General features: G+C 43.1%; 1 protein-coding gene across 2 annotated transcripts in view; it reads left to right on the top strand.

Annotated features, from left to right (window-relative positions):
• SMAP1 (small ArfGAP 1) overlaps positions 1-18,581 on the top strand; it is a 381,004-nt gene that overhangs the window by 341,718 nt on the left and 20,705 nt on the right. For both annotated transcript variants that reach the window (XM_069726628.1, XM_069726626.1), the window contains one exon: positions 6,455-6,579. In XM_069726628.1, coding sequence (XP_069582729.1) covers positions 6,455-6,579 — 125 coding nt within the window. The remainder of the gene's footprint in view (positions 1-6,454; positions 6,580-18,581) is intronic.

The raw sequence follows: 18,581 nt of genomic DNA, 5'->3' as shown, positions 1-18,581 counted from the left end.
TATCTAACTAGGAGTGGTACTTTTTTGTAGTTGTAGTAAGCAGGTTCTCACTAGCAGCATGAGGTTTTCTTTTTATGATACCACTTTGAGCTTGCAAAATGGTTCATTGCAGGTGTGTGTTTCTGTAAGTAAATGTGCCTCCAAATAGTAGCACAAGGTCATTCTGACCAAGTGAGCAAGGAAGCTTATTCTGGTCTGAATCCCAGTGGGGAGGCTGGCCTATATCTGAATGTTTTTACATTTTGAAGCCGTGAAATTACTTCCTTTTTATATTGTTACATCAATTGTTAGCACCGTCCAGTCAGTGCAGTAGAAATCAACTGCTTTTCCGATTTCTACCTTATGTACTGACCGCTTCCCTCATGAAGAACTAGCTGGTTCCATCTGGTGATACAAGGAGTGTGTATGAATTAAACCGGTTGCACAAAACAGTCTGATCTGTTATGGATAAATATTTTGGATTTTTGCCGTGCATCAATACTATTTTACTACCTGTATAAAGGGCCAGACTCTGGTTACATACCCTGTGCGGTCCCTTAATTTGCCCCAGTGTTGCTACCACTTTCAATGCAGGTGATAACATACTGTACAGTGCGTAAAGGGAACCTGTCGCCATGAAAATGCTGTCCAACCTGCAGGCACCATGTTATAGATCAGGGGGAGCTGAGCAGATTGATATATATAGTTTTCTGAGAAAAGATTCAGTATAATCTGTGATTTAATCATTTAAACCTCTGTTCTTTCTAGGATTTTTGGTCCAGTGGGCGGTCGTATCAGTGTCTTTTCTAGAAGTGTGCATAAAGAGATAGCTGTCAGTCACTAATGGGACCACCCACTGGGCTGACGGCCAGGAAAATCAGAGGTTTAAGTGAATAAAACACAGATTATACTGAATCTTTTCTTACAAACTACGGTATATATCATAATTCTCAGATTCCCTTGTTCTGCAACATGCTGCCTGCAGATTGTACTGTATATTCCTGGGAGCAGGTTCCCTTTAAGCACCGTCAGCATATTATTTCTGCAGTGAAGGTGGTAACACTGGGGCAAATAAAGGGACTGGACGGGGCATCGTGTGTCCAGAGGCAAATAAAGGGACTGGACGGGGCATCATGTGTCCAGAGGCAAAAAAAGGGACTGGATGGGGCATTATGTAACCAGAGGCAAATAAAGGGACTGGATGGGGCATCATGTGTCCAGAGGCAAAAAAAAGGGACTGGACGGGGCATCATGTATCCATAGGCAAATAAAGGGCTGGCCGGGCATCGTGTGACCAGAGTTCATCCCAGCATGCAGATAGTAGTGTTGAGATGCATATCTATTAGACAAGTAACCTACCAGATCTCATATGTCCAAAACTGCAGATGACTGTGCATGTTTGAATTTTGGATAAGCCTCAAGACTGGAAACCTAGGCAGCCTCTGACTTCATGATACATATATCTTATAGGTTTCATGACTGCTTGCTGCAGCAAAATCAAATTGAAGCTTTAGAAAGTGAGAGGTTCACAACCTTGGCTCTCTCCATTGCTATAGCAACATCTATTGTATCTTGAATATGATGCTCATTTGATTTGTGGTCCCCTTTGTGCATTCATGTATGAAGTGTGCTGGTACACTGTAACACTGTTATAGACACAGGCTACACGGAGACGTGCAGGATTCGTTAGATGTAGGAGGATGGCTTTGATTAATGTTTTAAAAAACTACAGTAAATATTTTATCTTGATACATGCACATAAGGCATATGTATAATGTATGAATGTGTGTGCATACCGTAGTTTATAATATACTGGATTTAATATGTCTGTGTTTGTAGAAGTCCAGTAGTGTGGCCGCCGTTCTAGAGATCATGCAAAATCTGCTAATACTGGACTATGGTAGCAAAGCTTTTATCATAAACTCTATAATTACAAATGTTTATGTTGTAATGATCTAATATTGTACATGTTTTAATATTACAGACAGTAAATACATTCTTCATTTAAACCCTTCTTTCCTCCAGATTAATCTGAAAACTTCTCCATTCCTTCCCAATTCATATACCGTTCTCCTTTTCCTTGCCCTCCACTTTCATTTATATCCTTCCCCATGGCCTCGATATATACCCCCTCCCCTGGCCTCAATATTCATCATCTTTGCCCTCCACATCCATCTAAACCAGAGGTCTGCAGCCACATGCGTCCCCCAATGCCATTCTGTGCGGCTCCCAACTATATGGACACAAAAATACTTGTCTGACAGGTTAACTATGTGAGTAGCCACACACAGAACAGTAGTGGCAAGCAGATTTTACAGCAAAATCCACATAAAACAGACATTTAAGGTATGTATGTTTGATACGCCATAAATGTCAGAGGTAATACCCCTTTAATTTTACTTGTGGCCCATGGGATTTTTACAGTATGACAATGTGGTCCTTGGACCAAAAAAGGGTTATGCACCTGTAAGGTGCCCAGGACAGTAGTCGTGGCCAAGTTGCTGCTCCCTAACACCATGGCACTTTACAAACCGTGTCCCAGTCCATAAGTGTTGTACTGTGTGCATTACTTTGTACTCACTTGCAGGCTTGCGGCCTCCTCTGTATCCATGTCCTTGGTTCCAGGACTAGACGCACGCACGCACACACACACACACACACACACACACACACACACACACACACAGTGTGAAGGCATGGTGGTCAGCAGGTCCGCTAGCTGAAACTGCATTGTCCTGGGCTCATCCCACCAAACTCCCCCTCTCCTTTTGCCGTTGGCATAATACTACTCAGACACAGGGTGTAGGTAAAACAGTGTGGCAATACTTTACTGAACCACAAAACAGGCAAATACATATAACAGCCCCAGCAAATTACTCAAATGGTGCAATATGACAGTCTCACCACTCTACTGACTCGTTGGGATAAGAGCTGCTGTGACTTCAGAGCTTCCAGGGCTGACTACACCCACCTGTAACATTCACACAGAGGAGTTACCGACAAGCTTAGGAAGCTGACATTCCATTCAGGTACAAGGCCAGGTGACCGATGGGTCCCTAATCCTGGCATTCCCAAACGTATCCACGGGGCTCCGGTGACTGGTAGGTCCAAATCCTGACTACCCCAAATGTATCCATGGGTTCAGTGATGGTCAATGGAGCAGATCTGTTTTCTTTCAGCTGGGGCTGTGGTCCGCTGGCATCCTGTAGAATGTCAAATCTGTGTCCCTTGTGATGGAGCCACGATCTGGCAGCTATCCTATAGAGTGTTCCTGGGCTGTGGTTTTGTAAAGAATCTCTGGATCTTAGGATCGTTTGGATGGCTTGGATGTCTGCATGCATATTGTTACAGAGGCATATCCCCATTTTATAGTTCACAACTGTTGATCAAGCCATTGTTTACTGGTCAAGGGGAAGGGGTGATGAGATTACCGTAACTAGCATTGTTTGATTATTTAGTTTTTCCTTCAATGTTTGTAAGTCCATAAACTGCATGGCGTGGTATAATGTGTAATCAGCATATCAGCAAATATCATTGTTCAGTGACCCTGCATCCCTGTTTTGCAAAGATAACAGTACAATAAACTGCAGGAGCTGATATAAGAGGTAAATAACAACCATTCATGAGTTTAAAAATATCAATTAAACCTACAATAAGAGTCAATATTTCAGACTCTTGACCACCCAAAGAAAGAAAAACAAATTCAAATGTCAACATATAATGCTATTACCCCTATCTTACTGAAAATATATGTCTGGTTAATTAAGATAAAATACTGTGTCATCACAAGGGGACACCTGCATAATTTTAACAAGTTCAACTTTTAAAGAACATTTCAAGTATATCAGTCTTTAATACACAATATCAGGCACAGCACCCTCCAGTTCTTGTTCCATCAACACAGTGCATCTCAATTATTTTCTTAGGTTCTTCTTGAATTATCCCTACTTTAACAGGTCTTGATTGCCCTAAGAATTCCCAAAACTTGGCACCACAGTATTTTCGAGATCCACTTCGCTTCCCTCATGCTGTTCCACGTTCGGCTTCCTTTGTTTGGAAGGGATTAAGACAGTCTCCTCAGTGCCTATTTTGTGCCGTAGGCGCCGGACGTTGCAGGAATGGTCCCAGGAAATTTGCTGTGACCTCATACCACCAGAAGACTATGTACTCCATGTGCCTCCATCCCACCACTTGAGCTTGACATGGTCTCTCATGAGCAATCTTACTGAGTAAACCAGGAGGTGGTTTCCTTTTACTGACCCTAACCCCTCCCATTGTCGGCTAGACCAATCATTAATTGTCTTTACTTTGTATGCCACAGCCGTCTATTGCTGGGTGAACTTAACCTTTCATCTACCTAACTACAGTCACTATCTTCTAAAAGTATGGAGTAAGCATAATACACTTACATACTCTCACTGCCTAATATACGTTATGTCCTAAAACTATATCCTATGCTTTCCCTATAGCAGAGCGTACCAGAGTTACCGTAGGTGTTACCTTTGCAGTAACTACACAGCAGCATCAGCACCTATCGCACTTTGATTTGTTCACATTACACTCTATACATTTTACATTGCACTTGTCACCATAAAATGCATGACAATATTCACACCATACAATTGTTGGGGCAGGAACATGAGTGTCTGTCACACCTTTACACACCCTTGATCTAAACCCTCATCCATGCCTTTCAGATTCATATCAAACCCTCTTCTCTGACCTTGAGATTCATCTAAACTCTCCTCCCTACCCTCCATATTCATATAAAGCCTCCCGACTGGCCCAGGCATCCAGATTCATCCATCTAAATTCTCCTCCTTGCCTTCTTTAACCATCTGAAACCTCTTTCCTGGTTTTAAGCCATTTAAAAACATATTCTCTGGCCACCAGATTCAGCTAAACCAGTGTTTCCCAAACTCAAGTCCTAACAACCCCAGCACGTCATGTTTTCAGGATTTCCTCAGTATTATACTGGTAACATAATTATTATTTAGGCTACTTTCACACATCAGGTTTTTTGTTTCAGGCTAAATCCGGCGAATGTTGGAAAAACTGGATCCGGCGCAGATTGTGAAAAACTGATGCCACGGATCCTTTTTTTTTTACTGATCCGGCTAGCCTATCTAGATTATTGGATAGAAAAATATTGGAGCATGCTCAATTTAAAAAAAAATGGATCAGGCCGCCGGATCTGCCATTTTCTGCATCCGGCTCCCATAGGCTTCCATTCTAGCAAACAGCCGGAAGCGCCAGATCCGGCGCTTCAGGCTTTTTCGCCGGAGACAAAAAACGTTACAGTAGACATTTTTTCCAGACGCCGGAATCGAGTGTACGCCGGATCCGGCATCAAACCGGAAGGAACACTGGGCCATCCGGCGCTAATACAAGTCAATGGGGGAAAAAACGAATCCGGTTTTTATTTTTTCCGGTTCAGTTTTTTCTCCCGAGAGCTGGATTTAGCCTGAAACAAAAAACCTGATGTGTGAAAGCAGCCTAAGCCATCAGAAACTGCTCTAGGTTTTCTCCTGTGCAATACTAAGGAAATGTTGAAAGCATGATGTTTTGGGGCCGGGTTTGGGAAACACTCATCTAAACAATTTTCCCTGGCCTCAAGATTCATCTAGATCTTCCTCTCTGGCCCCTAGATTTATCTAAACCATCCTCCTTCACTTCCAGTTTAATCTATATCCTCAATCCTGACCTCTAGATCCGTCCTCCTCTCTAGCCTCTATATCTATGTATCTAAACCGTCCTCCCTAGCCTTCAGTTTCATTTAAACCATCTAATGCCCTCTGCATTCTATCTGGTTTCTGTCCTGTGTGTACTTGCTAATACTGGGTCAGTAAGGCTACTTTCACACTAGCGTTGTGCACTGCATGTCACAATGCGTCGTTTAGGAGAAAAAAACGCATCCTGCAAAATTGCTTGCAGGATGCGTTTTTTCTCCATTGACTAACATTAGCGACGCATTGCAACGCTTTACCACACGTCGCAACCGTCGTGCGACGGTTGCGTCGTGTTGTGGTGGACCGTCGGCAGCAAAAAACTTTACATGTAACGTTTTTTGCTGCGTTGTGTCCACCAACTCCGCCCGCCCACCTCCCCACAACTCGCAACGTTGTGCGGCGCTTGCACAGTATGTGTCGGTACGTCGGGCCGACGCAGCGCGATGGCCCCGTATCGACGCTAATGTGAAAGTAGCCTTACGGTATAGTATTGTGGTCTTGAGCCCTATTTTGTAACTTTTTTTTCCCCATTTGTAAATTGTGAAGTCTAGACACCAGAATCACTGATTATATGACACATGGATTAGAGCTGAAGCGAGAAACCTACAAAGGGTCTGAACTCTGTTTTGGGTAAATGAGATTCTAGATTCTGGGTGTGAATAATATAATGGATCATTAGACATTTTAGTAGAGTGTAATCTGTTTCTATGCGGCTCTCCTCATGGATTTTTGTTTTTCACATTCAGATACTCCCACAGAGCTACCAGTGGCAAATGGCAGCGCATCTACATCAAGCACATTAAATGATGACCTGGATATATTTGGTCCAATGATCTCTAACCCCCTACCATCCTCTGCAACCACAACGCAGGTAATCCTGTATGCGGCTTCTCTTGGTAGTCACCTATTTTTAAACGTTGGAGAGGTTAAGTTTGAATGGGCATGGATTTCTTCTATTTGGAATACTTAGCAAGTTTAAAGTCAGAAAGTAGTGCAAATCTGTGCTTTTTAAAGGGAATCTGTCATCAGGATTGTGCACAGTAACCTACAGACAGTGTCAAGTCTGCGCCGTTATACTGCTTACAATGATACCTTAGTTGATGAAATCCGTCTTGTGGTTGTTGTGCAATCTTTATTTTCAGTTAATGATATGCTCGTGCCCTGGTGCAGGCCTGGAGGGGGGTCTGCATGCAACGTCGGACTGGAGCACCTTGGGCCCACCAGAGAAAATCATTCTTGGGGCCCACTATGTAGCTATATAGAAATAAATTCAAGACCATCAATTGTGTGGTAAAACACGCCAATATCAGGGTATAACATAAGGTAGTACACGTCTCAATTATGTAGCAGGGGTTGGGGTAGCCCCTCAGAGAATATAAAGTAGCCCCCCTCTTAGAATATAATGTAGCCTCCCTCATAGGGTATAATACAGCACCCCACAAAATATAATGCAACCCCCTCATAAGGTATAATGCAGCCCCCCCATAGACTATATAATGTAGCACCCTCATATGGCATAATGCAGCCCCCTCATATAGTATAATGCAGTCCCTCCACAGAATATAATGTACCCCCCTCAGAGTATAATGCAACACCCTCATAAGGCAGCCCCCCATAGAATGTACTGTAGCCCCCTCATATGGCATAATGCAGCTCCCCTCATATAGTATGATGTAGCCCCCACAGAATTATAATGTAGCCCCCTCATAGGGTATAATGCAGCCCCCCTGAAAGGGTATAATGCAGCCCCCTTCCTTCACCATCATTGTTCTCCCCCTCCTTCACCATCATTGTTCTCCCCCTCCACTCCCATTGTACTCCTCACCACCTCCATCATTGCCTTCTCACCCACAACCTCCATCATTGAATCCTCCCCACCACCATTGTCCTTTCCGCCACTACCATCATTGACCTTTACACCACAACCATCATTGTTTTCTCCCCCACCTCCCCCATCATTGCCCATTCCAACACCTCCATCATTGCCCGTTCCAACACCTCCATCATTGCCTCCCCCACCACCATCATCATTGTCCTTTCCACCACAAGAATCATTGCCTTCTCCCCACCACCACCTCCCCCACCACGACATCATTGCCCATTCCACCACCTCCTTCAATGCCTCCCCCACCACCATCGTCATTGCCTCCCCCCCACCACCATCATTGCCTTCTCACCCACCATCCCCATCATTACCAATCTCCAATATCTCCAATACACACACACCACTATCACACATACAGCACCGCACCACTCTCTCTCACACACATACATACATACATATACACACACATACCCGCACTCACACGCCCACACACATGGCACCCACTCCTCTCCGCACGTTCCCAGCAGCCGCAGCACATCCTGGCAGCTTCCTCTCTGAAACAGCTGCTCTGTATGATGACGTCAGACAGGAAGTGCCGGGCAGGAAGGAGGACGGCATCGGATCCCTGCAGCTCGGCTCCGGTCCCAAGCTGCAGGGATCGCAATCAGGGTTCGCCAGCCTTTAGGTGCCCACTTCCGGGGCCCCTATTCAGCAGCACCAGCGGGCAGTGTTAGCCTCAGCCTGCGGCTAACGCTGCCCGCTATTAAAGTGAAATGGTATTCACTCCTCTCCATGCCCATTTTCATTTCTCTTAGCAGTGGTGACAGGCTCCTGTCTCCAGCTGCTGCTCTCTGGCACCGGGAGGGCCCCCCTTGACTCAGGGGCCCCGTAGCAGCTCGGTGTGCTGCTTTTAGTGACACGCCACTGGCTGGGGGGCCTCTGGAGCAGTGGGGGCCCCAGGCAGCTGCTGGCCAATATGCCAGCAGGTGTCAATGCCTGGGCCTACCGGAAAATCCTCCGGTTCTCCAGTAGGCCAGTACGACCCTGTCTGCATGTGGTGCTCTGATTAGCTATTCATAATGCAGACTGCTGACAGGTCAATAATCCCTAACTGGCCAGCCCCCTAGTTTGCATAGCGAATACCCGTACATACTGAAGAAAGAGAAAAAAAACCTTCTGCAGGCAGGAAGAAGCCCAGTGGATATATGTTTATTACTCCCTGATTAAGGTAGGATTTCACGGAAATGTCAAAGTTTGAGTGAAACAGATACATTTAATGATGGAACCTGTCCCTGAAACATGCTGCCTGTGGTTGAGCAGCTTGAAACATCTGACATGATCCCTAAAAAGGGATCCTATCCGCAAAACCAAGAAGAACAAAAACTGAATTTACCCGCTGTCATAGTGGTAATCTGCAGGTAAATACCATTTCACAGTGTCATTGGGAGTGCTGGTGCATGTTGTTCTATTCTCCCTGCAGCACGCTCTTCCAATCACAGGAGGGGGGCTCCAAGCCATTGAACGTCGGAGCTCCCTACACACTGAGCGCACTGTACTCGCCCTTCCTACTCACTGCCTTACATCCTACTGAACACACACACACACACACTGTAGAGCAGAATGTTGGGGCGCGACTGGTGCGCTTACAGCTCACTCATTGTGCAGTGAGCCCTGATGGCTGAAAGCAAGCGACTATAGGGATAATTAGACAGCCATGTAATATAGCGCAGTGTTTACCTACAGATTTCCACTATAGCTGCCTTTAAATACTGTTTAAATACTGTTTTTTTATGGCAGGCTCCCTTAATATGGCACAAGCGAAGATCTAAGAAATGGAGGATATTATGGGAGGGTATTGCTTGTATATGCCATCTTTTTTGTACAGTTTCTGTGTTTAGTGTTTCCTTAAAGTGGTTCTTCAATACATAGATTTTTTTTTTTTTTATAAATTTTACCTTTCAAGTCCAAACCACTTTTCTAATTTATGAACCAAAACTCCAGTCGAAATTATCTTCCAGATTAATGAAGAGATCCATTATAATAAAATCACATCTTTATTAATTAGTATAAAATCAGATGGACCTCATGGAGGAGACACTACAAAATCTTGACTAATAGCAGCAGTGCTACATATGCTATCTTGGTGGTATTTATCATATATACAACACTCAATTGTGGTTAATAGAGGGACAATATTACTACCATTGTTATGGGTCATCTATTGATGGAAAGAAAGTGGCAACAAGAAAAATACCAATATAATAATATTAGGGGAATGACAAAACGCTACAAAAAATATATATATTAGTATGTATTTATATTTCATACAGCGCTAGATAGCAGAAAAGCCGGTAATTCAATTGCCGGCTTTTGCTATCTCCTTCCCAAACCCGACAGGATATGAGACATGGTTTACAGACAGTAAACCATTTCATATCCCTTATTTTTAACATATTCCTCACTAATAATGTTCCAAGTGTCTGTGTGCAATACTTGGGGGCTCTAGCTGTTAAAATAAAGGGTTAAATCACAGAAAGAATTGTTGTGGGCTCCGCCAGAGTGGGAAAGCCAGTGACTGAGGGCAGATATTAATAGCCTAGAGAGGGACCATGGTTATAGGAACCCCCCCCCCCCCCAGGCTAAAAACATCTGCCCCAAGCCTCCCCAGAGAAGGCACATCTGTAAGATGCGCCTATTCTGGCACTTAGCCTCTCTCTTCCCACTCCCCCGTAGCTGTGGGATATGGGGTAATAAAGGGTTAATGTCACCTTGCTATTGTAAGATGACATTAAGCCAGGTTAATACTGGTGAGGCGTCAATAAGACACCTATCCATTATTAATCCAATAGTAGTAAATGGTTAATAAAACACACACACATTACACACACATTAGGAAAAAAGTATTTTAATGAAATAAAGACACAGGGTGTTGTAATAGTTTATTATACTCTCAATCCAATCAAAGACCCTTGTCACCTGAAACAAAGTTAAAATAAAAAATCAACAATATCCCATACCTACCGTCGTTCAGTCTTGTCCCACGCTGCAAATCCATCTGAAGGGGTTAAATAATTTTACAAGCAGGAGCCTGCTAATGCTACCGCCCCTGCCTGTAAAAACTGGGGAATTAATGGAAAGCACGGGAACGTAGCTACCTAGACTTTCGGTGCTGTGCCCCCTGCTGGCATAACCTCAGATGAACTCGAGCGTGGGAATTTTTCTGAATATTTCTGATTACAGAAATTTTTCTGAATATTTCTGATTACAGAAATAAGAATAGCTGGGTGAGGGCCTAAAAAAATATTTATAAAGGACGTTATATGTATTGGACAATAGCTTTAAGTACCAGTGATTATGTCGGATTACCTTATACCGATGCCCACACAGTGTGTCACTGCACTCTTCTGTAATTCTTTAGGAGGTAAAATGCTGAAAGATTACTTTGGGAAAGTGTAGAAACTCCGTGCGGATGTTGGATTTGAGCCTATGGCAGCAATGCTAACATCTGTGCCACCATACCCAGCCTCTGTATCACACCATTGCTAATTGCAATCTTCACAGTGTTACATGACTATTTTCAAATGTTAGATATTTTTGGAATAAACCAGGTGACATTTTTGTGCCGCGGTTTGTATTCTAATTTAGATTGTATCATCCTCCCTTCGTTCTTTGCAGTCACAGAGATTATGAATGTGTTTGTATTAAAGTAAAGCGCCGCTTGCTCTGGAATACTCTACGCAGGGTGTTATATGAATCCTGGCAGTGAGCACATGTAGTCTGGTATATGGCAGTAATTTGTGGTACATAAACAACATAAATATAACTAATTAACCTTTTTAATAGCAAAATTTTGTGAGCAACAGATTGGTTTATAAAATATTCAGATGTAGTAAGTCACTAGGACAGTGGCGAATACATAATGAAATGGGCTAAATATTGGAGAAATGATATGCCAGTTGTTGTAGTCACGTATACAAATACTGTAAAGGTACCTTTACACTAAATGACTTACCAACGATCACGACAAACGATACGACCTGGCCGTGATCGTTGTGTGGTCGCTGGGGAGCTGTCACACAGACCGCTCTCTCCAGCGACCAACGATCAGGGGAACGACTTCGGCTTTGTTGTAACTGTCTTCAACGATGCCGAAGTCCCCCTGCAGCACCCGGGTAACCAGGGTAAACATCAGGTTACTAAGTGCAGGGCCACGCTTAGTAACCCGATATTTACCCTGGTTACCATTGTAAAAGTAAAAAAAAAAAAAAAACACTACATACTCACATTCTGATGTCTGTCACGTCCCCCGCTGGCGTCCACAGGGTTAAAACTGCTTTCGGCAGGAGCGCTGCTGTCACCGCTGTGCTCTGCTTTACGGCCGGCGCTGACACAGTGGACGCCGGGGGACGTGACAGACATCAGAATGTGAGTATGTAGTGGTTTTTTTTTTTAACTTTTACAATGGTAACCAGGGTAAATATCGGGTTACTAAGCGCGGCCCTGCACTTAGTAACCTGATATTTTCCCTGGTTACAAGTGAACACATCGCTGGATCGGCGTCACACACGCCGATCCAGCGATCATAGCGGGTGATCAGCGACCAAAAAATGGTCCTGATCATTCCCCAACGACCAACGATCTCCCAGCAGGGGCCTGATCGTTGGTCGCTGTCACACATAACGAGATCGTTAGCGGGATCGTTGCTACGTCACCAAAAGCGTGACGTTGCAACAATATCGTTAACGATATCGTTATGTGTGACGGTACCTTAAGTCTTCCAGGGTTTTCAGCTTTGGTGTTTGTCTTCATAGATTGTGCATATGGCTTGATTTTAATATTGTAACCTATGAGCATGGAGATACTCGTCTTTGCTCGTTGATATAATTATACCTATAGACGTCATGTCCTATTTATGGAGGCTCAAATACATAGCTGTTGTCTGCTCAGAAAATATTGCTCTCATTGTTCTCTGTCTAACATAGATATAGCTAGTTCTCAACATTGTAAATCTACGATTGGCATGGTTTGTCTTTGTGAGACCAGGACACATTACTGCATCTCATAGAAATAAAGCTTGTGGGTTTACAGGTCAGTATTAAATTTTTATCAGCTTATACCTGTATAGATGTGTGAATATACTCGCCAATCTCCATCTTTTTCGGGTTCCAGCACCACTCCGGTCTTTTCCTGAGTCACATGATGGCAATTCCGACTTGCCAGATCACACTGGGGTTTATGTGAGCCGGATGTTACTTTTGAGTCCATAGACTTATATTGTTAAAGTGACTTCTGGCTCACACATAAACCTTAGTGTGATCTGGCAAGTCAGAATAGCAGTCATATGACTCCAGAAGAGGACCGGAGTGGTGCTCGAAACCAGGAATTTCAGGACCCCATGCTGGCAAAATTTTAGGGCCCCCTTGAGACTCCATCCAGGCTTCACCCCAGGTTCGCCTCCACCCCTCAAGCTTTCCTCAATCCCACCGCACAGTCCAGGAAAAACTCCACTTCTGCACCACATCTTCACCAATCACACATTAACAGTTCCCATCAAACACCATATCGCAAACCTAGCCTTCAGCTGTTGTTTTGGACAAAAGATTTTTTTAAGCCTTCCACCACGACAAAGTAAACTGCTTTGGCACAGCCCTACTCTACTCTAAGCTATTAAAATTCACAGAGGCCCTGTGCTTAATTTAAAAAAATTTTTTTATTGCCCTCTGAAATGAGCAGAGCAGCTGATTAGGCGTTCATGCAGCTGCTCGATTGTAAGGGCCTGCTCTCACAGGATATTTTCAAGCAGAATTTTGGTGCTGACAGGTCCTCTCTCGGCACGGCTGCAGTTAAAATGCACTGTTCCGCAATACTCTTCACTGTCTCAAATAGAGATGAATGTGAGGCATGAAGGAAGCGGCCACCATGGATATTCAGCAGAAGGTTGGCATGGCTGTCCGCGCCAAACTTTAATATCCTTCATGTGAACTGGCCCTAATAATTAACCCATATTTTGTGTATAGGAGATAGAGGATATTCTAGTAATCTAAAGTTGACAGGCAACTGTACTTTATTTCAGGCAGACAGGCAGCAGTCAGTAGGTTTGGAATTGGTACTACTTAGTAGTTTGCAGGCAGGTAGCAGTCAGAGACTGCCTCCAACTTCACACTGCACGAGCAGGGAGGAGGGCATAAGAAGAGTAGTTCGCCTATGAGGTCAGTCAGGCTCGCACTCAAATCGCCACTTTCGCAACTTCATCTCCTGCGTATCATGTGCCTCAAGGGACCTAGGTGCGCCATCAGCGTCCGACATCACAGGTGTCAGATGCGACCATCCCCCTCTGCTGTTGCCATACAATCTAAGTAGGTGCGGGGCTTACTAATGCAAAGTAAGTAGTGATGAGCGAATATACTCGTTACTCGAGGTTTCCTGAGCACACTCTGGTGTCCTCCGAGTATTTGTTAGTGTTCAGGGATATAGTTTTCATCGTGGCAGCTGAATTATTTACATCTGTTAGCCAGCTTGATTACATGTGGGGATTCCCTAGCCACCAGGCAACCCCCACATGTACTTATGCTGGCTAGTAGCTGTAAATCATTCAGCTGCGGCGATAAAAACTAAATCTCCGAACACTAACAAATACTCAGAGACAACCCGAGTGTGTTCGGGACAGTCTGCCAGACCATTTTTACAGTAACTCGGCTGTTCTGTCTCCGCACAGGCTGCGCTGCATGATTCACCCAGTCTGCCGTTCCCCCCCTCCTCCCTTTCCCCCCCCCTTTTCTTTTGCTCTCCAGGGCCCATGCATAAGTAAATCCCTGATTGCTACACTGGATCGAGTATGTTACCACACTCACTTGCGCTACACTATATACACATTTACACAGGTATAGTCAATATAAATTTCAAAGGGAGTGCTTCTGTAACCCCTTCATGACCTATAATGCATATATTCATGTCATAGGTCGTGTCCCTGCATTCCATGCAGGCTCCAGTGTGAGCCCTCATGTTTTCTGGCACTTGACAGCTGATTTCATCAGCTGACATGTACCCCTCACAGCTACAGGTGGAATCTCGATCCACCCCCTGCTGTTAACATGTTAAATGCCACTGCCAGTCTCTGACAGTAGCATTTAACATGTTAACAGCTTTGGGTGAAACGCGATTCCGGAAGCGCGTCACTAATCCTGCCCGATTTTTCAATATATAAAAAGAATTGATCCCATCGGTAAACGATGTAACGAGAAAAAAAATCAAAACTCCAGAATTCCTTTTTTTGGTTGCCACAACATTGCAATATAATGCAATAACAGGCGATCAAAATATCGTATCTACCCCAAAATGGTATCAATAAAATGTCAGCTGGGCACGCAAAAAAATAAGCCCTCAACTTATCCCAGATCCCGAAAAATGGAGACTCTGCGAGTGTCTGAAACCTAGACATGGTTGGTATCTGCAAACTCGTAGTGACCTGGGGAATCATAATGGCAGGTCAGTTTCAGCATTTAGTGAACGTGGTTTAAAAAAGAAAAAAAAATGTGGAATTGTACAATTTTACCGCTCTGATTCCCCCCACTCCCTCGTTTTTCAGTACACAATATGGTAAAGCCAATGTTGCCGTTCAATAGTACAACTCGTCCTGCAAAAAAAACAGCCCTCAAATGGCCATATTGACCAAAACATTTTCAGACAGGAAATCCCCAGTCAATTACTGTAGAAGTGAATTGGATGAGATTTAGTAGAATGTATAATAATCTCTAGATTCATTCTCTATGGGACTGTTGGGCAACTACAGCGCTTCGCTATCTGTCAGTCCCAAAGAGAATGAATGGAGCAATAGTCCAACGGGACACTTTAGAAGCCCATTTCCAAGATCAGTGGGGATCCCAGTGGGTTTGACCCTTACCTGTGGAAAAGTCATAACTTTCAATGTTAGTTTTGTTGGAAAAACGCAAAATTGTTGCATAACCTTTTAACCCCTCTAACTTCCTAACAATTTTTTTTAAAAATGATTCTGCTGTAAAGTAGACATGTGGTAAATATTATTTATTTAGTGTGACATACCTCTGGTTTAAGGGAACAAAAATTAAGTTTGAAAATTGCAACATTTTCTAACTATTTCCCAGAATTTTGATAGTTTCACAAATAAATGCAAAAAATATTGTCCTAAATTTACCACTAATATAAAAGTACAATGTGTCACGAAAAAGCATTCTCAGAATCCATGGGATCCGTTGAAGCGTTCCAGAGCTATTACCTTACAAAGGGACAGTGGTCAGAATTGTGAGGAAGGTGCAAACCAGCTGGGGGGTGAAGGGGAAAATGTTCTTGCTTTTAGTAGGGAAATTCAAGTCCTGTGAATGAGACTTTTAAAAATCCCCTTTACACTGAGCAAAACTTTCCCAAATGAAGGCCTTCTTTGGAGCTTCATCCCATTATTGTTTAGGAAGGACATAGATGTTGTTGGTCACACTTGCGTATTGTTTTCGGCAGTGTCTGAGCCGCCTCTTACAGCGCACGGTGAGAAGTCCCTTTATTGGACTCTGTACAACGTGTACCATAAATTCATTGTGCTTTACACTGCACAAATCTATAGAAATGCCAACGTCTGGGTCTGGCGGCTCGCTGTCTCCTGTGCATTTCCCCAGCCTGGCTATAAATGGAAACGGATTATTAAATCCCACTGCATAGGATCATTACATTATATTGCTCATAATGGAAGGTATCAATAAAGCGAATTCCTTGCTTTGCAGAATTTTAATGGTCGGCTGTACACTGCCGATACAACAATGTAATCTTAAATTACAGCAGATCTGCCTCCACATACTGTATATCAGCATTCACGTCTAAAGCCCATGAACGAAAAATGAAGAAAAATGCATTCATTGCATGTTAGATCTATTCTGCACCTTACAGCACACATCTTCTTCCCGTACACATTCCTTTCATATTCCGCTCTGATAAATAATGTCCATTTGTTTTTCGCTGATGATGCTGCTTGACAGTTCTGGCTCTGTTTAGTGACATTTTTCACTTGCTCTTATTGATACTCTGCTATTTTGTTCTCCCTCCATTTATAGCGAGCGCACCGCTTTCTTCCTGCCCTGTAGCATTTCTTACCTTGTAATTACATTTGTTTCAATGTAGCAATCTTCGGCTCCTAGTCTCCCAGCAAACTGTCATAGGAGCAGTATTACATAGTCTTACTATGTATATCCTGTTATCAGGAAGATCATCCTGCATCTATTATCTTTTATGGATTTTGTGGAGTTCTTTTTTTTTTTTTTTTTACCCCCACATCAAGATTAACATCTTTGGGTACCTGTGATGGTGATACAAGTACACAGTGACACATTCTTTACTGAACTAGAAAAACCTGAAATATTCAGATTTTCACATTACGATGCTATGATGCCTTCATTGTACCTCCTGTGTACCGACCATTATATATAATGGAGTCCAGAGTTGGGGAAATATCAGGGTCAGTGATGTAGTATATGTCAAAATACCTGTTTTTACTAATGAGAAGTGGATTTGTCAAGGAAAAAATAAATAGAGCTTGAGTGCTTCTATTCGGAAAGTGGTTTTTAGAATGATCTATGGCAGCACATGGGTGTTTTCACATTGGAAATTTCCATTAAGTAGAGAGCAGCCTTAGCTTATCTTTGTAACGCTGCCATATCATGTATGTATTCATCAAGGGTGACCCTGACGGGAGAGGTGTTTGACCCAAACAAGGAGACTTCAAAGTCTTGACGGTTTGTCTTGGGTTTTCTTGTGAGACATTTGAAGGGTGCTGTAATAATAGTTCTTCATATATGACCATTGACATTTCTGATTATTAGCAATAAAATGGACTTGGACCAAGCTTGTTGTTTTGTTTTTTTTCTTGGAAATACAATAAAGAAGGCGTCTATGCAATTAGTGATTCATTGTGATTTGGCTTCTGAAGGTTATGCTCAGCAGGGAGGTCCACAGGGAACTGGGGGAAGTATAGCAGGAGAACTGGATAGTTGGACAATATCAATATTATGCAGAGGCGTGGGAAGTCAAAGGAGATTGGCGCACAATATATATTCGTAAATTGGATGAATCTGGGGAAAGCCCAAACTGGGTACTCATGAGACTGGAGATTGGTTTCACGGGAAAGAACAGGCAAGCTGTAATAGTTACATGTTGTAGTGCCTGCCCGAAGGAAAACGAGCTCTGGAATTTAGATCCCGATTGTTGGGTTTATATGCATAGTAATTATCTGAGCAGCAGTTTACAGCGGCCTTGCACAATACCTAAAGAGGACCACATGTTAATAATCAATTCTAGTTCTGGTTTACTTATTCAGATTATAAAAAAGTCTGTGGCCGTTACCAATTTGTGCAAAAGTAATGTCACTTTGCGTATGTGACATCTATAATAAGTTCCTGTTCACGTTTTATTTCCCCTGTGAAACTAATTGATAAGTGACAGCTTGAATATTTTTGTCCTGTCCTGAAGCAGTTTGCAAAAGAAGAGTTCTCCAAAATTCCACTTGAGAGGTGTAAGAAGCTTGTTGATCGTTATAGGAAGCAATTGATTTCAGTTATTTATTCCAAAAAGTGTGCAACCAAATATTAAGTTGAGGGTGCCAACAATTTAGTCGGACCCATTTTTGGGGATTAGTGTGAAATTGTCTGATTTGCTTTTTTTCCCCTCTGTTCTTTTTTGTTTTTTGTGGTGTTCCTATCTATATATACCCTGGAAGTAAACGAGTATAACAACACCTATAATTGCGATAATTTTCTGGAAGAAATACTTAATTTTCTGGAACAATTTAAAGGCTGCCAACACTTATGGCTATGATTGTGTATATTTTAATCTCTCTCAAGTCACCTCTCCCTGTTCTGTACTATTTGTATTACCGTTCAGCAGTCGTATGTTGCCAGTAGCGTGCTATGTGGTTATTGATGCTGTTGGTCGGCTGTAGTGGTCACGTGGCAGCTTGAATGTGCACTAGGGCCATGGGACCTCTAGTGCTTCTGGATCCTAGTTTGTGGTGACCGTCTTGTCTTTTTCTGGTT

Source organism: Ranitomeya imitator, chromosome 5, assembly GCF_032444005.1.
Source record: "Ranitomeya imitator isolate aRanImi1 chromosome 5, aRanImi1.pri, whole genome shotgun sequence".
Classification (NCBI taxonomy): domain Eukaryota; kingdom Metazoa; phylum Chordata; class Amphibia; order Anura; family Dendrobatidae; genus Ranitomeya; species Ranitomeya imitator.
Note: the sequence above shows the minus strand (reverse complement) of the source record. Positions and strands in the feature narration are given on the sequence as shown.